The 21,866-nt window shown below is 36.2% G+C and overlaps 3 protein-coding genes across 5 annotated transcripts; all 3 read right to left on the bottom strand.

The window, feature by feature from the left end:
• Positions 1 to 2,325: 2,325 nt before the first annotated feature.
• ugt5g2 (UDP glucuronosyltransferase 5 family, polypeptide G2) lies at positions 2,326 to 9,972 on the bottom strand. Its single transcript, XM_051121841.1, has 3 exons — positions 9,918 to 9,972; positions 9,576 to 9,724; positions 2,326 to 6,458 (listed from the first exon to the last, which is right to left on the bottom strand). Exons 2-3 carry the CDS (start codon positions 9,696 to 9,698, stop codon positions 4,887 to 4,889), a joined length of 1,695 nt encoding a protein of 564 aa, XP_050977798.1. The 5' UTR covers positions 9,699 to 9,724; positions 9,918 to 9,972; the 3' UTR covers positions 2,326 to 4,886.
• Positions 9,973 to 10,562: 590 nt separating this feature from the next.
• Positions 10,563 to 21,261, bottom strand: ponzr10 (plac8 onzin related protein 10). Of its 3 annotated transcripts, none has more exons than XM_051121847.1 (4): positions 21,123 to 21,261; positions 20,551 to 20,659; positions 20,281 to 20,468; positions 10,577 to 10,961 (listed from the first exon to the last, which is right to left on the bottom strand). In XM_051121847.1, the coding sequence occupies exons 2-4, from the start codon at positions 20,642 to 20,644 to the stop codon at positions 10,704 to 10,706; spliced, it is 540 nt and encodes a 179-aa protein (XP_050977804.1). In that variant the 5' UTR covers positions 20,645 to 20,659; positions 21,123 to 21,261; the 3' UTR covers positions 10,577 to 10,703. The 3 variants fall into 3 exon arrangements, with proteins under 3 accessions (XP_050977806.1, XP_050977804.1, XP_050977805.1); XM_051121848.1 differs by lacking the exon at positions 10,577 to 10,961 and adding an exon at positions 19,509 to 20,203; XM_051121849.1 differs by lacking the exons at positions 20,281 to 20,468; positions 20,551 to 20,659; positions 21,123 to 21,261 and adding exons at positions 11,043 to 11,230; positions 11,335 to 11,421 and having other exon boundaries at positions 10,563 to 10,961.
• On the bottom strand, positions 14,170 to 14,817 carry LOC127172541 (cornifelin homolog). Its single transcript, XM_051121850.1, has 3 exons — positions 14,727 to 14,817; positions 14,454 to 14,641; positions 14,170 to 14,370 (listed from the first exon to the last, which is right to left on the bottom strand). Exons 1-3 carry the CDS (start codon positions 14,806 to 14,808, stop codon positions 14,200 to 14,202), a joined length of 441 nt encoding a protein of 146 aa, XP_050977807.1. The 5' UTR covers positions 14,809 to 14,817; the 3' UTR covers positions 14,170 to 14,199.
• Positions 21,262 to 21,866: the final 605 nt, after the last annotated feature.

The raw sequence follows: 21,866 nt of genomic DNA, 5'->3' as shown, positions 1-21,866 counted from the left end.
ACTGATTAGAAAGGAGAGAGGAGGAATGAGAAAGCTAAAGAGAGATGAAGACAGAGGGCAGAGAAAGAGAGAGATCTCAAAACAGTCCGATATAAATCATAACAATCATAACCTCAGGGCACGTCATGATAAAGAAGAGAAGGAAAGAGACAGAGAGAAAGAAAGAAAGAAAGAAAAGTGAGGGACACTATACAAATACAAGCGCAATGTACAGCCATAGGAATTGCTGTGATGTTTATTTTTTAAAATATGAGGGTTTGTACATTATGATTATTATACAGTATATATGAATTGTGAAGGCCCCAAATGTATGGACGTAATGAAATAGTTTTTATTCTTGCAAATACAATGCATGACTAGAGCATTCAAGAAAGATTCAAAAGGACCATAAAATATAAAAGTAGCCTGTATGACTCGTTTTATATATACGTCTTTTGAAATCACACTTTGTGTGAGAAACATACAATTTGTTATTTACTAAATATGAAATCTTAATATTCACTCTAAGAGTTCATTAGGTATTTTCAAATTCATAAGTCAATCACTCAAAAACAAAAAAAAAAAAAAATGCGTCGTTAGAGGTTGTTTACATATCCTGAAGAACCCTTTCATGATTAAATGATTCTTTGTGTTATAGTTTAGGGTTTTTTATTCCCACCCTTTTGTTTTTTATACAGAAACTGTCAAAAATGTATTCAATGCCACCACTTTATTGATTTTTTTGGGAGCTCATATATCAACATCCAACTACTCAGACTGTCAATGCATTCTCAACAGGTACTTGATATCCTTCTTAAAATGTTTATAAATTTTAACTTGCAAATTGTAGGCGAACCATAATAAAGGTTCCAACTGGGGTTTTTAGCAGCAATTCAGAACCATTTTGGGTTCCCCACAGAACCTTTCAATGAACAGTTTCTAAAACAGTAATCTGAAGAACATTTTAATAATCTTTCCACTACAAAGAACTTTTTGTGCAATCAAAATGTTCCACAAGTGTTAAAAGTTCTCTGTGAATCCAAAGAAACCAATAAAGAACCTTTATTTTTCAGAGTGGACAACTATGTTTAGAATACACTTCTCTCCTCTTCTCCTCTAAGCAGGCAACTGAGAGAAATATTGAATTTATGAACCATATTATTAGCTTTCAGTTACTTGAGTTTATGTATAAACACAACCGGTCAGAAACACAGTAGAGCAATTCCATGAATTTGTAATGCAGCATCTAGAAGACTTTTTCTAAAGAGCGTTCCTTTGAGTCTGATCCTTTCATTGAATCGTTTCAGATTCCTTTCACAAACACAGGCTGAATGATCTGTTAATGAATCAAATTCATTCGGTTCAAGTTCAACTCACTCACTCGCTGATTCATTGCAGCGGTTAACAGCCCACTGGAGGGGAAGATTATCAGTGACTTAAATTTCAGTTGGTATCTCGCACAAACATCTGGTATGACATAAGAAGACATATTTTTAATCATGATTTTATCATGTATACCATCATGTATACATCGCTATGCGATGTTCATGTATTTGTTCCGTATGCACGCTATGCGCACATAAAAGTAGGCCTTGTGTGTGCGTGTTTTTGCCGTTTAATGCGTCAGGGGGATAAGTCTAAGAGAGGGTTGAAATGAGTAGTCTATCTCTTTTGGGATGGAAAGTGCCTCTGAAGAGATTTTCACCAGACCAGCCCGTGTCCCAAACAAGCCACAAATGAACAAATAACACACAAGAATGTTGCAGTGTGCTTTTGAAGGAAATTACGTACCACAATGAGCGAGGAGCGGCGGAGTAACACCGCAGTTTACTGAGGTTGACGGGACACAGAGTGGAAAAGCAGAAGATATTGAAAGCTGAGGGGGGCGGGGGTGTAGAATGAGTGACCATGGAGTAAAACTGGAAAAGAATGAAACGACAGAGAGCGACCGAACCGCTATCATTTGTTCTCGTACGTGCGACGGGTCTTTGGCTACTGTCCAGAGAGTTTTACACCGCTTCTCCGTTATGGGTGACCAGGGGTAGAGCGAAAGACAATGTCATCTCTCTGTAATTGGTTTTTAGTTTTAATTTCTTTGTGTTTAACACAAATAGGATGGTTCTATTAATGTTAAGTAGGCTTGTGTAATAAGTTTCTGTGACCTGCAGGAATTCCTAATCATTAATTCAAGCAAAAGCCTAATGACCTTCTAATCTGTAGCACTTATGAAGAACATTAGTCTCTTTCTCTCCCTCTCTTTCACTCGCTCTCTCGTACCACCTCTCTCTCTCTCTCTCTTGCTAAGAAAGGCTAATTAAAATAGCCATTTGGCAGCCTAGCGTCCTAATTGCTATTCCCATCATTGCTGGTCGATTGGGAGGAGATAGAGAGATAGAGGAAGGGGAGAGAGTGAGGAAAAGAAAAGATGAGCGAGAATAAGATTGATAATGAGATAACGAGTCATTAGAAGCATACATTAGCGAGTACAGCCCAGGCTAATGTCCCCTCAATCAGTTAGAGCTCTCTCATCCTTGCCTGTCTTCTTTTTATCATTCTGTCCCTGCATGTGCTTCCAGCCATCTCCTGTCTCATATCTGGAGAAAAGGATGTCCTCCTCCGGCTGGTAAAGAGAAAGTGCTGTGACACGCAGCATTTTGGTCTGGTTTGTGATCATCTTAGTTTTAGATCATTTTTGCTTTAATGAAACCATGGTATTTTGATGTATGGTTTATAAAAAGCGCCAAGCTGATGTAAAAGAATATAGGATATAATCTGATTTTGGATTGCAGAAATGATTCCAAGCTATACTTTGAATATATCCATTGCGCCATCTGCTGGTGATCAGCTGCAAAATATAAACGTGTGTTAAAATGAAACCCGCTGTTTTGGACTCTGATAAGAGCGTTTATTTTGAGCATTTGTTATCCATCACATTGTTAATTAACCATGTTTTACAAAACGAAAATGTGAATGGCTCCAATTAAGTTTCATTGCTGGAGCTACAAATGATTAGATGTTCTGTAAGTTTTCAACACAGCACTGCATGTCACATGCTGAACAGGCTGACTAGCTTATACAACAATTCACATCTTGCAAAGAGTTACATCATACCAGAATATTGACCAGCAGCTGTTTGTCACTGTTGACTCTATTTCCTTTGCAAATGCCCTTAAATGCATTGTTTGCAAAAAAGGGGGATTACTTCAAATATTCCAGGAAGGGATCTGCACCTAATCACCAACATACAGTTTAGTTGGCAAGAGCTCAAGAAGTGGGGAAAGATAATTAAAGACAAAGAAAGAAACAAAGAAACAAAGAAAGAAACAGAAAGAAAGGAATTATTACACTCTAAAAATGCAGCCCGTTGGGTCATTTTATTGGGTTATTTTTAATATTTTTCCCCAGGTGCTGTGTAGTTCAGCGGTTGGGTCATTTAACGCTGGGTTATTTTTTTCTACCCAACAGATGGGTTGAGCCTGTCTCTGACGAAACACCCCAGCTGCTGAGTTACAATCAAAGCGCTGGCTTTTTGTGTCCTCTACAGGAGAGACAGCTGCCGATTTGGTGCACTTCTTAAGCGAAATATAGGTTTGTATACATTTTATTTAATTTATAAAGTCTTTAGTGTGTTGTAAATTGTATTATTTCACGCAATACAACATAAGGAGGAGATGTCAGTCAGCTGCGTTTGCAGCGGTTGTTAGGATGAAAACGCATTTTGCCTTGCATAAAATAAATGGATTCGTTATTGTACTGAGTTTAATTTATTTTGATATTAAAATGTGTTATCAGATCTCAGTACTTTTTTATGGGCATATTTTGGAGTCAGTCACGGCATCTTTCAGCTACGAGTGAAACGCGAGGCCGCGGTCTGAAGTTCTCAATTACACCGCCGAACAGCAGCTCTTCACCGGCTCTGATTTCGGCAACACACCGGCACGAGAATTAGCGCTATTTCGGTAAAAACGGTTGAAAACACTAAAATTAAAATGCAACATTTAAATGTTACATTTATGTCTTAAATGCTTGTTAAACGAGTTTAAATGTATGTAATATTGTAAACTATGCTGTATTCACCCAAATAACTTCTATTTTGTCCACGTGTTCTTGCTTAGTAATACATGTTCATCTTTTGATTATTGCTCTTACCTCTAGTAATTCTGTGTGTTTTTTATAAGTTCTACTCCATTTTAAGCCAGCAATATAATAATTTTTAAACAACAGTTGACTTAAATAAAATAACATGTTTGGTCAAAACATTTAACCCAACCAGCTGGGTCAAAATAACCCAAGTTGGGTTGTTTTTAACCCAGCATTTTTAAGAGTGTAGCATGTAGAGCTAGGACACAGGGGTAGTGAAATTATTTGACACGAAGAGCCGTTGTGCTCATGGGGACCTGGGTTCGAGTCTAACTTGGGCCATGTCTTATTCCTGTTCCTCTATCTTTGTACTTTCCTGTCACTTCTCAACTGTCCTATTAAAAAATAATAATAATAATAATAATAATTGGAAGGCAGTGTAATTTTAGTACTATTTATATACCATAATATTTATTAATAATTTTAATTAGCTTTTATTTTATATTTCCAAGCTTTATCATTTTGTTGTGCTTTTATCTATATATAAATATTTATATAGCCTTTTTTTAATGTTTAATAATTTTAGTACTTTATTTATTTCAGTTAATAAAGTTTCAGTTGCCAAGGCGAAATTTCTAAGCTTTTCATCTAATATTTATATTTTATTTCAGCTTTATTTCAATTACCAGAAACAACTGTAATGCTTTTCGCTTTAATTAACAATAACACTTGAAGAATATTGAAGAAGAAAACAATGTAAGAAAAATTTAGAAAAATATAATAAAGAAGAATGAAGTGTATAGCTCTCTGGATTCCTTGCCTATTCACTAAATTCTTTTGCTTGCTCTTAGTTTTGAGATGGGAATATTATTGCTGTCTTTCAGTGCATGAATGGTCTCTTTCAGCCTCTTACTGCCTTCCTTTACAGCTTTTTTGTTGCTGTCTCTCACAGCCTTGTTTGTCTTTCTTTTTAATTTTAGTATACACATTATGTAGACACCTCCCAGAGTCAGCAGAAGTGTGAGGAGAACCAATGCAGCCACATCTAGACAGTAGTAGGAGTATGTGGACATGTTGTAGGCCTCAGTGCGCAGATGGGGTGCACCTTTATTGCGCAGGACAAACTCGATCCAGTACACTGCTTTGTCGAGAGGATGCAGAGACCGGTCTCGATGTAAACTGGAAAGCTTCTGCATGTTCTGATGATACGTTGAGTTCTCTAAGATATCTCTCAAAGCTTCAAGAAATTCTTCTGTGGTGCAAGTAGCTGCATCCAGCATCCGTGCTGCTCCTCTTGCCTGAAGACGTACAATGTTATCTAGTTGGTCAAATAGCAAAGGGAGTCCCAGAACTGGCACCCCATGATAGATGGCTTCGTATAGACCATTCGTGCCTCCATGAGCCACAAAAGCACGTGTCTTTGGATGGCCTAGCAGGTCGTTCTGAGGTATCCACTGAAGCAGTAGAGTGTTATTGCCCAGTGATGAAGGTCTTTCGCCAACAAACCTCCAGATCACCTTCTGCGGTATGCGGGCGAAAGCTGTGGCAATGGCCTCCATGACCTCTCGGGGCAATCCTGCAATTAGCGTTCCCAGAGACATCACAACCACCCCGTGGTCTCCTGAGCTCTGCATGAACTCCTCCAGCTCGGCAGGAAGAGGCTTGGCTGGACGACACTGGAAGCCGCCAATGTAGATAAGGTTTGGCATGGAAGGTCGTGGGAACTCGAACACAAAGTCTACACGGACAAGCCACAGCTCCGCCGAACGTTGCATGGTGAGGAGGTCAGCGCCAGGAGGGAAGTAGTTGAGCAACAAGTTGGAATACATGGGAATCATCAACCAGCGCTCTTGAATGAGGTTCAACCCATAATGTAGAAAGTTACGAGTTCTTTCTAACAAACCCATTCGGTCCGTCAGACCTGAGCCGGGCACAGGCACATAGGATATGGGAGAAGGTGCAATGGAGAAGTGGCCTTCTCCGAAACTCATCCAACGGACGTTATAGACCATTGGAAGTTGCAGGTAATGTGCCAGGATGACACCGCCAGGTATGGCAGGGTCAGTGAGCATCAAGTCATAGTTCGCCATCTTTATTTGTGTCATCAGATCTTTGTTCTCCAGCATGGTGGTGAGCATGGCACAGTTTGCAGTGTGAGCTATGTTCATGATGCCAATAAATTCTGACAATTGGACCACCACTCCCATCATTGGGCCTTTCCTGCGGGCCTCAAGAATTTTTTGTACTGCATTCTCGAACAAGTCCAGGCCTATGTATTTCTTTTTAAGCTTCAACGTAATGGAGGTGTAGTAAGGTGAATTCTCCTGGATGAACCAGCTGTCCGTCAGACGAATCACACTCAGCTCGTGTCCATGAGAGTGCAGCTTCTTCACCAGCACCTAGGGGGCAGTAATACAGTGCATGTTTATGGTTTTAATCATACTAAGCAAGCTGGCGTTCCTTTTTTCTTCATACAGTGGAGATCAAAATTAGAGAACAATCTATAAATACTGAAACATTGTTAATCTTTATCTCCCAGCGGACAGACCCGTGCTTGAACGCCGGACCAGTGAGCAAGCGTGACGTTTTTTTCGCCTATTCCTTTTTTTCACTCGAAGTTGTTTGTGAGAAGTATAAACTGGTTTTAGTCATACCGCAGCCGCGATTTCAGCGGAAGAGAGACAATGGTGGAGCTAATATGGTGAGTGCAATAATTTACCACGTTTATTTGAGACATGGCTATTGTTTGAAAGAGTACGTTTAAGTTAATTAACGGTATAAATACAAAAACGGATAAATATACTTCTGTTCTATCTAGGCTGAGAGCCCTCTTAATGACTGTCTTGTTTTGGAGGGAACAAGAAATAGAAGAGATGCTTTGAAAGTGTAAGTATGATCCACATAACTGTTATAAGAGAGCACAGCTGTGTTAAACATTATACCCCCGCTTTCACAGACAAGACTTAAGGCTAGTCACAGACTAAAATGCATGTTCAAGCAGTCTTAACTGAAAATATCTTTACTGACGCATCTTAAAATATGTCAGTGCCATTGTCTTGTCTCAAGATGCACACCAGTAAAGTTTTTAAGGCCTTTTTATAAAAGTTATTTAAATATCCTGATTTAACTAAGGCATAGTCCTGACTTAAGCTAAGCCCTGTCTGTGAAACCCTGTCTCTATGTTCAAACATAGAACTTATACAAGAACAGAACAATTTCCTTGTTTACATCAGACATATACATACATTTAAATCACTTTATGCACAAAAACTGTACACTTATGCCACCTTCATACCAAAACTCCAGATCAGCTGTATGTTGTGGATTAACTGAGACCTGGGGGCTGTTTCATGAAACAGGTTTACCAAATAAGCCAGGCTTATTTCAGTTAGTCTGACTTATTGTCACTTTGGTTTCAGAAAGCAAATTTACCATAGCTCAAGCTCAGTAACTCTGGCAACTTATGCTGGGAAACTAACCTGCTCCAGAGCAGGCTAACTGTCAGGCTAAGGTAAGCCCTTTGTCTCTCACATACAGGTATGTGACTTTATTACCAGTCCAAAAATAAAAGTACACAAAAAATGCAACTTAAATAAATCCAATAAATAAAAATAACTCTGAGGATGATCACTTTATTGACTAGCACACTGCACAATTAAATGCAAACCATTAAGTCAGATGCCCTTATAAAGACTAACTTGCTCTTTTATGAACTTTTGCTCTTCACAGAAAAGTTGTCAATGACAAGCCTGACATCACCCACATGATAATTCAAAGGCCAGCTCTTTTTACAGTAAAACAGGTATGTAAGTGCATTCATCCCATGTTATAATCATCATAATTACAAGATTCTAACTTGGGAAAAGCGTTCATGTCCTTGTAGAACTCATAATTATTCATAATGTCTTTGTCAATCTGTTTCTTCCTCTGTTAGGATGCAGCTGACATGACAGACTCCAGTACGAATCCTCAGCATTGATCAAGAAAGTCCACAGTGGAAATCATCAAATTTTGTAATGGGTGAACTGACCGATCTCAGGCCTTCTGTGTCCATTGTTTTCAGACTGATTTATGCCCTGCACCTGGACTAAGTGTATGAAAAGCACTTTATATATTATTCAGCAGGTAATGCTCAACCTCAGAAAAGGTGAGTTAGCACCTAAAATTCAGTACTGCCAATATTGTGAACTGAGAGTGGAATAAAAAGTTTGTTAAACTAGTGTTTTCATGTTTTATGTGGAAACGTTTTCAGAAAAAAATCACGTTTTGTTGTGTTTTTAAATTTATTTGGAATTGAATTAAAATAAAACAGCATATCACTTTTTGTTTTTCTTAATTTTATAGTTTAACAAATTGGAATAGTAAAACAACTGATGTAGATGTAGTAAAAATGTTTTCATTCAACTAATTAAAATTTTTTTAGGGTAATGGTTCACATCTATATTTTATAATTTTAGCCAATGAAAAATAAATAACTTGTTCTAAACAATATTTTCTATGTCTATGAAAACTATTATATAAAGCTTGGCACAAACAATATTATTTGGATCTAAACAAAATAATTAAAATAATTGACTTTGTTCAACAAGAAAAATGTACTTTGTGTCAAGTTTTATAAAATAGTTTTCATAGACATAGAAAATATTGTTTAGGGCAAGTTATTTATTTTTCATTGGCTAAAATGATAAAATATAGATGTGAACCATTACCCTACATTTTTTTATTTATGTGAATGAAAACATTTTTACCTGTTTGACACAATTCCCAAGGCATTTTAAAGGAGAATTTCCAGAACAACAATTTACAAATAATTTACTCACCCCCTTGTCATCCAAGATGTTCATGTCTTTCTGTCTTCAGTCGTAAAGAAATTATGGTTTTTGAGGAAAGTATTTCATTTCAGTATTTATTTCAGTTTTTTTAACAAATTAACACTAGGTGCCAGATTAACACCAATAACTTGGAATTATCTGTAAGTGTTGTCTAATTTTTCAAAGATCTTTTTTTTAAGTTTTTTATACTGTGCTTCAGAATACATTTAATTTATGAAATAGGCTTTAAAAACTGCCCTGTTAGAATAAATTTTAATAGGACTAACTGAAAGAAGTGACACTGAAATTTCTAAAATGGTAGGTTATTCTCTAAATTTGATCTCCAGAGGAGGTTCAGCATGTGGAAGCCAGTTTTCACCTCACATTTTCATTTGTAACTTTACATCTCACAATTGAGACTTAAAATTGTGTAGTTGATTGTGACTTTATTTTTTATTATTGCAACTTTCTCACAAATGCAACTGTATTTATCTTAAAGGAATAGTTCAACATTGAAAATGCACCTACATCTTAGATGAGTTTCAACAAACTTTTTTTTTTTCAACAAACAATTTTTAGGTGAATTATTACTTTAAATGACCTTTTTGTTTTTACTTTAAAGTGAAAACAGGCTTCCACACCAGGAAATATGAAATTTGCTGAAACACTGCAAACTTTTTAAAAATCTTCTGTGCAAATCAGTACCTCCATGTTCACCCAGTGACTGCCATCAACAGGGAAAACCAGGATCTTGTCGCCATTATAACCACAGGGTAAAGTGAGAAGCAGGGTTGTCCAAAGGAAAATGAGAGAAATGTATCCACACATTCTTTTTTTCCTCTCTCTCTCTACCCCTATCAGAATAACAAAAATAATCAGCACGAAAATCACTTTCAATTCCTTTCTAATACAACAAACCTTTAAAAACGTTTAAAAAATGTAAAAAGGTGAAATGCATATTTATTTTACGTGTATATGTGTATATGTATGGTGTATAAATTAAAACTATGCAAGTTAAACGTCACTGTAATTGTTCAGGTCACATACCTTAGCTGAGCCTTCTAGTTTCAGTCCCACAAAAATGTTGCTACGTAAATGAAAGAGCCTTCACACAGTCTCTGAAGGATGAGAGATTAGCTTTCCTATTTAGCATAATTCCTCTTTTGTTGTGAAACATTTCTCAGCCCCATTTTTTTCTGTCTAGCATGATATTCAAAATAAACCGTGCTGTTTAAATGTCGAATTGCAAACACAAATGCATTTAAATTTTTTTTTATATACAATGTAAAAAAAAAAAGGTTGTTTGAACTTTAAAAAGTTAGTGTTAGTGCTGCCTTTTAAGTTTAGTCAACATGAAATGTTAAGTTGTACTACAGGAAAAAGTGGATATTTGAGTTGAGTAAACTTAAAATGTTAAGGCAGCACACCTTTTTAAGTTGAAACAACCTTTTTAAAGTTGTTTTTTATAGTGTACTACAACTTCACTTACAATTAAATGCTTTAGTTTTTGACAAATCTTATTCTATTTCCATTTTGAAGCACTTTGTATACTGTAAGTAAATGTGGAAATAGCATATCTATGTATTCCTGTAAAAAGTTTATCAGTTTTTTTCAGATATGAGTTGTGCTCACTTAGTTATTCACAGACAAGATCACTTTATAACCTTTAATCAAGAATCATCAGAGAACAAACAATATAAGACCAAGTCATTCACTCAAAATCATTTAAGCAGGTTAGATATTACACTATGAATCAATTACAGTCTATATATATTGTGTCTATATATTTATGTATGCCATCATTATATAAGCGAGATGCAAGTAGCAGTCCATCTATTTAACAACTGTTGTGACAGACGAAACTGGTGCCATCTGAACTGCAGGAGCAAATGCTGCAGGCGAAGCACCGATCACTCCAACCGACTGCTGAGAAGCGAAAACTTGTGAGGTTGCCATTGGAATGGTTTGAATCACGGGTTGTGTGGTCACTACAGTGACAGATTGTTTGCGTGCTTTGATTTCTCTGCTCATCTGACACCACGAACACCAGATACAACAGCACGTCACCATGATGTCCTCACAGATACTGCCCTGTTGCAACACATAGAAACAAATGTTTTGAAGCCTTCTATGATTTACTGTTTCACTGATGAAGGACAAGAAAAAACTCACCCCAATATCGTATTTGTGGCGAACTGCCACCCTCATTCCCAAAGACACAGGTGGCACACATACTGGAATCCCAAAAGTTGCTAAGATAGCTGGGCCGAATATGTCCAGCAGAGGCAGACAAGTGCTTTCTCCAAACTCCCCAGTGGTGGTGCACATAAAGCAAGGAAAGCACCAGAACCCATAGCAGCCTGAAGACCAAAAACGCACATAATGTCATATTATTTGCATATTTTTTAATGAACAGTAAAAATTGACCTGTAATATTTATTGTAAGGCCTTTAAGCATACTTACAAGAATTCATGTCATGGCAACAGTCACATATTCCTGAATCCCAGCCACTCTTCTGAGACGTCTGCACAACTACAGTTGTCATTGTGATCTGACTTGAAATGGAAGGATGGCAAAGTTTTTCACTGATCCTAGTGATTTATTTTATTTTAAACTACCCGCCTTGTTTTTTTTATATACAGCAGTGTATGCTGGGAACTACTGGATATTGTTTTGTATGCACTGGTATGCATTTACGTCACCTCTTACAATATTCCTCAGGATGAATCTGTTTGACCCTGTTTGACAAGTTTGTATGCACACTTGTGTGATAGTTTCAAAACCCCTGGTATACTTAAATCAAATGTGTGTGTGTGTGTACTTGTTTTTGCTACATTGTGGGGACCAAATGCCCCCACAAGGATAGTAAAACCTGGCCTGTGGACCCCACAATGTTAAAAAATTATTAAAAATAGTAAATGGTGTTTATCTGAAAATGTAACGATGCAAACATGTTTTCTGTGAGGGCTAGGTTTAGGATTAGGGTTGGGTTAGGGGATAGACAATATTGTTTAGTCAGTATAAAATCTATAGAAGTCTATGGAGAGTCCCCACAATTCACAAAAACAAACGTGTGTGTGTGTGTGTTTGTGTTAATTTATCCTCTGAAGCAAGCACAATATCTACTATAAGAAATGTCAAATTAGATCCAACAATCTATGTTATCAACATTTTTCCATTGATGACCGAATTATTTGTGCACACCTTCAGTCCAAAATTAATTATATACTTTTACTCTGATGTAACTGCAGTAATGCCTAAACTGGTTCCTCTGGATTTTATTTGTTTTCTTTACATCTTATGACGATAGTGCATGTAAATGAATGTAAAACAAAGATCATAAATGCAACAAAACTGGCAGTTACAAAAAAAAAAAAAAAAAAAAAAACTGGCAAGGGTACAGTTTCATTTATTCTCAAATGTGCTTAGTAGTAACTTTCCAGTTGTTCAGAGTAGTGATCGGAGTTTAATAATTAAAACTTGCATTCAAAGTTTGTTGATTTAATTAAGGAATTGAAGGAAGGAATTGAAACACATTTATAAACAGAGCTGTGTACATTCTAAAACAAAATAAGACAATTTCTTTTATATTCATCGTCTGTTGTGACTAATATTTGATTACCAATGTACACAAATGGAATAAATATATCATTTAGCATCTGAGTAATAGACAAACATTTCAAAAGATGAAACATTACAAATTTAAAAAACAGTTCTTCTAAAACCATTTTGACAAGTTACTTCATCACATTTTAAAAAGAAAGACATTGAGTGTAACTATGCATTTTAATTGCTGAAAAATGAGAAAGATAAGACGTCTTACCCTTTCTAGTGCTCCTTTTTTTCTGTCATAAGAAAGTAAAAGTGGGTGTATTTATATGTGTGAGACTTTAAAAAAACAAAGCAAGGAATGATAATTTAGCCACAGACACACACACACACACAAAGTAGCTAAACCTGAAATCATTTTTATAAAGTGTCTGAGTGGCGAAAAAGGTAAGATTTGATTTAACATGAATGGATGTGATGGAACCTCTCCACAAAGTTCTAAATGACCATAAAGATTTGGCAGAAAATCATATATGTGTCAAATCCATGTGTGTCAGGTTTTAAAGAGACAGCGCTGCTTTTAAAGTGAAACCTGCACAATGTGTCATTGATGTAAATCAAAGAACAAAAGAAAAAGCAACTGCTCTAGTTGCTTATCAACTTTTGTAGCTTGTATAAAGATTAATCTATATGGTTTATGCATATACAATTTATAGTTTATGTGCAGATTGTTTTAAAATCACTTAAATTAAAAGTTGTCATTTTTTAGAGCCTATTAAATGTTAACAATAATGGCTTTCAGTTATACTGCAATGTTGAGTGACTATAATTAATAGGTAAAATTGAGGGGGAAATGCATTTAATAGACTAGTAGCAGTATTGGTATCAGCACGTAATTAATAATAGGCTACTTAGTAAAAAGATGCCATTAAAACACATATTTAAAATATACCATCTTTATGTTGGTTCAATGTGAAATTGTAACAATATAAATATATTAGTAGATGATTAATCATGATTAATTACAGGAAAATGTGTGATTAATTAGTTAATTTTTTATTGACTGACAGACAGCATGTTAGCCTTTTCTAGATGTTGGTGATATGTGGTAATATTAGTTCATTTTACTGCTAAATATGCATTTTACAGGCCCCCTAGAAAGAGATCGGACGGGCCCGAACCCCTTGGCCCCCTTCATCCAGCCCTCAAATGAAACTAATTGAATAGCACTGGTTTATCAGTTTACTTAAGATACGAGTTGTTCTCACTTCTGCTAGTTATTCACAGACAAGATCAATTATTAAATCAAGATCAAATATTTAATCAAGAATCATCAGAGAATAAAACATATAAAGACACAGGTACTTTTCAAATTCACCAAAGCCATTCGTGCAAAATCATTTAAGCAGATTAGATATTACACTATGCATCAGTTGGTATGTTGTGTCTATGAAACGTTGGGTTGCAAAAAACGATAAACGCCATTTTCAAAAAAATGTTATCAAGGCATCGCGATTTCACCTTTTTAAGTGCAGAAACGTGATTTCTGAAAATAAATAAAAAGCACGATTTCTGAAAATAAATAAAAATGTGTGATCTGAGTTATGAGTTATCTGTTTTTGCAAAAAAAAAAAATAATAATAATAATAATAATTTAAAAAAAAAAAACTCTTCAATTTATTTAAGTGAGATGCAAGTAGCAGTACATCTATTTAACAACTGTTGTGACAGACAGAATTGGGCTGCAAAAACAAATGGTGCCAGTGTCACTCCAACCGACTACTGTGTAGAGATAATGTGTGTAGTGGTTGCCATTGGAATGGTTTGAATCACGGGTTGTGTGGTCACTACAGTGGGGGATTGTTTGCGTGCTTTGATTTCTCTACTCATCTGACACCATGAACACCAGACACAACAGCAAGTCACCATGATGTCATTACAGATACTGCCCTGTTGAAACAAGTTAAACCATTTTATTGTTTTGTAGCCCTCTTAAGCTCTTCTTTTATCAGTAGTGGGAAAGGAGAACTCACCCTAATATTATATTTGTAGCGAACTGCCACCCTCATTCCCAGAGACACGGGCGGCGCACATAGTGGAACTCCAAAAGCTGCCATTATACCTGGCCCAAACATGTCCACCAGAGGCAGACAAGTGCTCTCTCCAAACTCCCCAGTGGTGGTGCAGGTAAAGCAAGGAAAGCACCAGAACCCATAACAGCCTGAGGACCAAAAACATGCACATAACTTGATATTATTTGTGTAATAATATGTAATATTTATTGTAAGGCCTTTAAGCATACTTACAAGAATTCATGTCTTGGCAACAGTCACATAATTCTGTATTCCAGCCACTCTTCTGAGACGTCTGCACAACTACAGTCGTCATTGTGATTTGACTTTACTGAAATGGAAGGATGACAAAGGAAGGAAAGTTTTTCACTGATCCTAATGATTTTATTTTAAAGTACCCTCCTAATCTGAACTTGAATAAATGTTTACTTAAACATTTAAAAATTCAAATATTGAGAAAATCACCTTTAAATTTGTCCAAATTAAGTTCTTAGCAGTGCATATTACTAATCAAAAATTATGCTTTGATATATTTATGGTAGGAAATTGACAAAATATCTTCATGGAACATGATGTTTACTTAATATCCTAATGATTTTTGGCATAAAAGAAAAATCGATAATTTTGAGTCATTGTTGGTTTTTGCTACAAATATCCCTGACTGGTTTTGTCATCCAGGGTCACATTTCTTTTATATTCATTATATAGACAGATGATTTAGACTGCTGTCTGCTGTGACATATGATTACCAAAGTACAGAAGTGGAATAAATATAGTATTTAGCATCTGAGTGGTATAAAAACTTTTAAAAAGAAAAAAAAAAAAAAACTTAAAATTTTTAAAAACAATACTAAACCCATTTTGTCAATCATCTTGTCACATTTTAAAAAGGAAGACAATGTGTGTAACTTATACATTTATTTTAACTGCTGAAAAAAAAGAAGAAAAAAGAAGACAAGAAATGGTTTACTTACTCTTTCTTGCACTCCGTTTTCTGTCATAAGAAACTAAAAGCGGGTGTATTTATATATGTGAAAAAACAAAAAAAAACAAAAAAACAAGGTATTAGCCACAAACACACACAAAATGCAGCTAAACCTGAAACTGTTTCTACTGAAGTGAGTAGATCTGTGTGGGGAAAAAAAAATAAAAAAAAAAATATTTGATTCAGCATGAATGGTTGTGATGGAACCTCTCCAACTCTCTCTTTCTCTTGAATTCCACAAGAGACAGAAAATCACACTGTTCCACACTTCCCTTCATATACTTCAATGGAAAATGATATTAAACGATAGTGCCCAATGCATAACAGTATATAAATACTCCAAGAACAATAAATAATTTTGAATCAACATTTAATAGGCATTAAACAAGGATTTGTAAAGAAAAAATTTTGATAAAAGCCAAGAGGAGCTTTTTTGGTTTTCACGAGACTAACATATTCTCACCGGAGTTTATGCTACGCCTTAAGTCTTACAGCATCTCTACGGCAAGTCCCATGCCACTCTCTCATGAACGTGCGTACGACAGTTTGCAAAAGCTAGATATTACGGTTTGTAAATTTGTACATTTAGAATTTTTTCTTACACAAATGCATCAATTTGATTCAGAAGGCCTTTATTAACTCCCCTGGAGCCATATGAAGTACTTTTTATGATGGATGGTTGCACTTTATTTTGCTTCAAAATTAGGACCACTATTCACTGCAGGTGTATTTATATTTGTGAGGTTTCAAAGAAAACAAACACAAGGAATGATTACATACACACAAATGCAGCTAAACCTGAAACCATTTCTAATCGAGTGAGTATGTTTGAGTGGAGAAAAAGGTAAAAAAAAAAAAAAAATTAGATTTTGCATGAATGGATGTGATCCATTGAATCTGTCCAGCTCTCTCTTTCTCATTGAATTCCAACTCTCTTTCTCTTGAAATTCTAGAAGAGAGACAAAAAAAAAAAAAAAAAAATCACACTGTTCCACATTTGCCTTCATATACTTCAGTGTACAATATACAAATACTACAAAAACAATAAATAATTTTTAGTTAACATTTAATGAGCATTAAAGAAGGATTTGTAAAGAAAAATGTCATAGGATTTTGATAAAAGCCACAAGGAGACTGGTTTTTCTTTGTTGTAAACAAAACTTGGTTTTCGCGAGAAAAATCTTGGTCTTCTTACACAAATGCATCAATTTGCTTTAGAAGGCCTTTTTTAACCCCCCTGAAGCCATCATGAAATACTTTTTATGATGATGGATGCACTTTATTTTCCTTCAAAATTAGGACAATGTTCACTGCAGGTGTTTTTATATTTGTGAGATTTAAAAAAAAAAAAAAAACACACACACATACACACAAATACAGCTTAATCTGAAACCATTTCTAATGAAGTGAGTAGGTTTGAGTTGAGAATAGGGTCAGAATTTTCTGATTCAGCATAAATGATTGTGATGGAATCTCTTCAACTCCTCCTTTTTCTCTTTAAATTCTAACTCTCTTTGATGCAGCCGAGCTACGAGTCGAACTTTCTTATCAGAGCTGTTTTGTCGAACCGTAGTTTCACGGGGTTCATACCGGAGCTCTTCATCATACAAGTGCAACACCATGGAGGCATGTATATAGAGGCATGTATTTCCAGTGACCCTATGTTGACGATATACGGTGCATAACTGTAATTCCCCTTCTAGGGAACTTGCGCTTCATCCTCTAGCGGACACTATGGGAAATACTGCCACCATGACTAAGCGGAATGCTGCCTGCATGGCAAAGACTCAGATCACAGGGTTCGCAGGATTTAGATGCTCTTTTTAGGGCTATCGAGTCCAGTAATAGCGCTATACTGAGTTAAGCAGTGCCTCAGGGAATGTGTGCCTCCATGTTTGGATTCTAACACTCGAGGGCATATTCTGTTTTTGTGTTTTTGTCTCGGCAAAGAGCACTTGTGTTCAGTGCTACAAGCTCATTAACCCTTAAAGATCTAGGACATTTTCAGGGCACATCACACGCCTTCACTTTTCTTTGTTTTTTCAGACCTATTCTCGCAGTCAGCATCAAGTGCTATACATCATTGTAAACAGGAGAACATGAAGTTTCAGTCTAGCTAATTTAAAGTCCCAGTTTTCCTTTTGTCTTCTCTAAGAATGAATTAATTTCCAAAATTTAAAAAAAAAAAATCGCAAAAAAACAGTTGGAGGTTTTTTACTGTCCACTCAAACAGAAACTCATGAAGTTTGGATTTTTTCTTTAGAAAGTTGTATTTGGGTGTTTTACACTTCAAAATAAAAAATCACCCAAGTTATAGCCATTTATTACAATGTTGTTATAGGCGCTCTTCAGTGAAAAGGAGGTCTATTTAGTTTACTGACAATATAGAGGTGTTCAAAAATGTTTGAAAGGTGAGGGTTTTTTTTACAGAGAAAAATATTTCCAATCAGAGTATGAACAACAAATGCAGTGCAAGCAAGTAGTGAAAACAATTGCACAAATGGTCTTGTGCAACAAATATACAAACAGTGCAAATGATTCACAAACTACACACAAAATAAGAGGAAAATATACAGAGTGCAACAGAAAACAGATCTTTATAAACTATATAAGAAGAATTACCATAATATAACAGCCAAATAGATCGATCCACTGGCTGTATTCCACATTTTACTGGGACAGTGCATAGCCACATGAAAACATAAATTCCAGTGCGTTATCCATTGTGTACCGCTGTTTCATCCTTGTTTTTGTTTTGTGTCAAAGTGCCTGCTGTGTGTTTTTCTATGCTTTTTCAGAGAGTGCTGTCATGCAAATGTGTTATTTTGTGTTTGTTTTCATGCACGCAAGACATACTTTACTTTCACTTTGAGTGAAACTCACTTTCAAATTTCCAAAGAAACATGCTAATTGGTGGTTTAAAAGTCCAAAAACTATGTTTACTGGTTAAATAGATGACAGTTTGAACCAATCTGGGCACGGAGGTGGGACTAAGCATGAACAATCATTGCTGCTTGGCTGACAATTCAATACAATCAAAATGTGATGACGTAATCACGTTCACTACAGAGCCTCTGAATATCCAAAGGGGACAAACTTGATACAGGAAAAAAGTGGGGAATCTCAGCTTTGCTGTACTTTTTAAAGCATTCAGATTGGATGAGAGGCAAAAGTTATTAAATATTTAAGAACAATAGTCAGGCAGCTGTCTCAGTCTTTGATGCACTTGGTTAGGTTGTTCCCCTTTATTTCCCTTTAATCGGGTTCCCCATTTCTGCCAGGTTGTGTGAGTAGTTTGGGCCATCAATGGCTAGGCCCCTTTCTGAGGAAAGGTTTGGTGGTGGTTCTCTCTCACCAGATGCACAGGCATGTGCCTCACCCATAGTGTCTGCTAGAGGACGCAGCGTGAGTTCCCTAGAAGGAGAACATCTTGGGTTAAGCATGTAGCCATGGTTCCCCAAAAGGGAACAAGATGCTGGGTCCCCTCGTCATGCCTTCAGCCGTCAGTTTCCATCTCGTTTAGACGACAAAGTTGGTGACGAATTGAGCAGCATTGCCCTTTTATACTTCCGGGCACCTGCCTACGACCTCACAGGCCACATGGACCAATAGGATTGGCGTTGTTTCACACATGCTTCAGACACTGGTCACGCTTCCCCATAGTGTCCACTAGAGGACGCAGCACCTCATGATTACATACATAACCTGAGACATTAAATTTAATGTAATTTTACAGTAAAGTACTGTTAGAATCACAGTTTTTGGAAGTGAAAAAGTCATTGTGTGATTTACAACGAAAAAAATGTAAATTGACATTCCCAGAATTCTCTGCATGACACAACATTTGATGCCTTTTTGTTGAAATAACGTTTTTTAGGTTTTTTTTCTTGTGAAGTGTATATATACACCTAGGATGGCTTGAGGGTGAGTAAATCATGGGGTCATTTTCATTTTTGGGTGAACTATCCCTTTAAAGTTATTAACAGACAGAAAATTGTTTTATCAAGAATCATCAGATTTGAAGAAAACAAGACTTCTATAACAATTTACTCTGTTTTTATTAAATCATTTGAAAAATAAATCATTTGAATACATTTGATTACCAAAGAATAAACAATATAACATAACAATACAAGAACAATTCACACCGCACAGACAAACCCCAGCAAATAAGTTGGCCACTGAATTTAGATTTTTATGAAAAATAACTTTCATACTCACAGCCCCAAAAGACACCAACAATGCTGATTGATCAACAGACAAGGGTAACACACTGATCCAACAAAACCCAACAAACGTGTTTGTTGGCATTTGTCTGTGCGGGTGAATTGGCTTTTAAACACAATTTCCAAATGCACCCAACCCATTCACGCAAAATCATTTATACTGATTAAACAGATTAGCTATTACACTATGGGTCATTTATGACATTACTCAAGCAAGATACATGTGGCAGACCTCCAGACTTGAACATCTACATAACAACTGTTGTGACACCAGTATTAATTGGTGCCATCTGAACTGCAGGACCAACTCCTACCGGTGCTGCACCAACCATTCTCGGCTGCTGCACAGCAACAACTTGTGGGTTGACTGCCACTGGAACTGTTTGAACCACGGAATGTATGTTAATGACGTTTTTGCGTGCTTTGATTTCTCTACTCATCTGACACCAAGAACACCACATACAACAGCAAGTCACCATGATGTCCTCACAGATACTGCCCTGTTGCAAAACATACAAACAAATGATTGTTTTGTGGCCCTCTTTCTTTTATCAGTAGAGGGACAGGAGAAACTCACCCCAATTTGATATTTGTAGCGAACTGCCACCCTCATTGCCAGACCAACAGGCGGAACGCATACTCCAATTCCAAACGCAGCCATGAGAGCTGGGCCGAGTATGTCCAACAGAGGCAGACAGGTGCTCTCCCCAAACTCCCCAGTGGTGGAGCAGGCAAAGCAAGGAAAGCACCAGTAGGCATAGCAGCCTGTGGGCCAAAAATGCACATGATGTGATCTCATTTGCATGTTATTCTAATGAACAGTAAAAATGGCTTTAAGCATACTTACAAGAACTCAAGTCCTGGAAACAATCACATATTCCTGAATTCCAAGCTTCCATCCCAACCTTGCCGAGAGGCTGTTGCACAACTACAGTAGCCATAATGATTTGATCTTGCTTATGTGGAAAGATGTAAAAACATTAAGATTTCACTGATCGTAGTGATGTGTTATTTGATATATGAAACTCTAATTTCATGCACCCTTTGCAGCATTTAGAATGAAACTGATGTTCTAACAACCCTGTTTGGCAAGTTCAGTGTTGGACAACATTTGAGGAAATGCTTTTCATGTAGCATGTTTTATGTAGGCTGAAAGTAACATGATTTTGTGTTCAGGTTTGCAAAGTAATTAAAAAAAAAAAAAAAGAAAAATCTATCTGTACACAGATAGAATAAATAGGGCATTTAGCATCTGAGTAGTAGACAGCCATTTCAAAAGAGAAAACTTTACAATTCTAAAAACAAAAATTTTCACCTTGTTTTTTCAGCCCTTGCCAATATTTAAAAGACAGATTGTAACGTGCACATTTGGTTTAACTGCTGAAGAAAAAGAGAAACAATAAGAAATGGGTTACTTACTCTTTCTAGTGCAACTGCTCCTTTTTCTGTCAAAAGAAAGTAAAAGCGGACGTATTTATGTGCTAGTTTTTTTTACTGAACCATGGAAAATATGCAGCTAAACTAGAAAACATGTCTAGTAAAGTGAGTAAAGGGAAAAAGGGGGTTGTGTTGTCTGATTCAACACGAACGGATGTGATGGAATCTCTCCTCCCCTCGCTCTTTGCATTCTTGCAGAAGTTTCCACATTCACCCTCATTTACCACAATGACAAATATTAAATGATAGTGTGTAACAGTATAAAAACAATCCAAGATCAATACTTACTGTAGGATTTTAAAATGATTTTATTAATGGTACTAAATTAATAAGGAAATAAAGTGCATGGAAAACCGATAGAGTTGGAAATTGCTATTGCATAGCTTCATGAACAACAGATAAACAGTTATTTCTCTGGTAAATTATGCTAACAAAGACAGGAATTTTAAAGGAATAATGACAATTTGACACCCTCAGGCCATCCAATATGTAGGTGACTTCCACCTACTATTGACTCTTGACAACATTGTTGATGTTTCAGAATTCTTCCGTCAAGATCAAATCCGATTCAGCTACAAAGCAGCTCTAGAGTGTGTCATTATTCAGCCTAATTCACTTCAAGTTTTGATTTGATCCGATAGTGTCAGTGCCATCAAATTGATAATATCAATAATAGTAATATAGCTGCAAGCAGCAATTACCGGGGTTCAAGCGCATTAAGGCATT

This window comes from Labeo rohita, chromosome 10, assembly GCF_022985175.1.
Source record: "Labeo rohita strain BAU-BD-2019 chromosome 10, IGBB_LRoh.1.0, whole genome shotgun sequence".
In the NCBI taxonomy this organism is placed as follows: domain Eukaryota; kingdom Metazoa; phylum Chordata; class Actinopteri; order Cypriniformes; family Cyprinidae; genus Labeo; species Labeo rohita.
Note: the sequence above shows the minus strand (reverse complement) of the source record. Positions and strands in the feature narration are given on the sequence as shown.

Excerpts from the sequence above, each read along its gene's own strand:
- ugt5g2 (XM_051121841.1), bottom strand. The coding sequence starts at position 9,698 with ATGTGTGGATACATTTCTCTCATTTTCCTTTGGACAACCCTGCTTCTC. Across the intron at positions 6,459-9,575 it reads GTCACTGGGTGAACATGGAG|GTGCTGGTGAAGAAGCTGCA; the intron begins GTACTGATTTGC and ends ACTGCCCCCTAG.
- LOC127172541 (XM_051121850.1), bottom strand. The coding sequence starts at position 14,808 with ATGACGACTGTAGTTGTGCAGACGTCTCAGAAGAGTGGCTGGAATACA. Across the intron at positions 14,642-14,726 it reads TTGCCAAGACATGAATTCTT|GCTGTTATGGGTTCTGGTGC; the intron begins GTAAGTATGCTT and ends TTTGGTCCTCAG. Across the intron at positions 14,371-14,453 it reads GCTACAAATATAATATTAGG|GGCAGTATCTGTAATGACAT; the intron begins GTGAGTTCTCCT and ends TTGTTTCAACAG.
- ponzr10 (XM_051121847.1), bottom strand. The coding sequence starts at position 20,644 with ATGGCTACTGTAGTTGTGCAACAGCCTCTCGGCAAGGTTGGGATGGAA. Across the intron at positions 20,469-20,550 it reads TTTCCAGGACTTGAGTTCTT|GCTGCTATGCCTACTGGTGC; the intron begins GTAAGTATGCTT and ends TTTGGCCCACAG. Across the intron at positions 10,962-20,280 it reads GCTACAAATATCAAATTGGG|GGCAGTATCTGTGAGGACAT; the intron begins GTGAGTTTCTCC and ends GTGTTGCAACAG.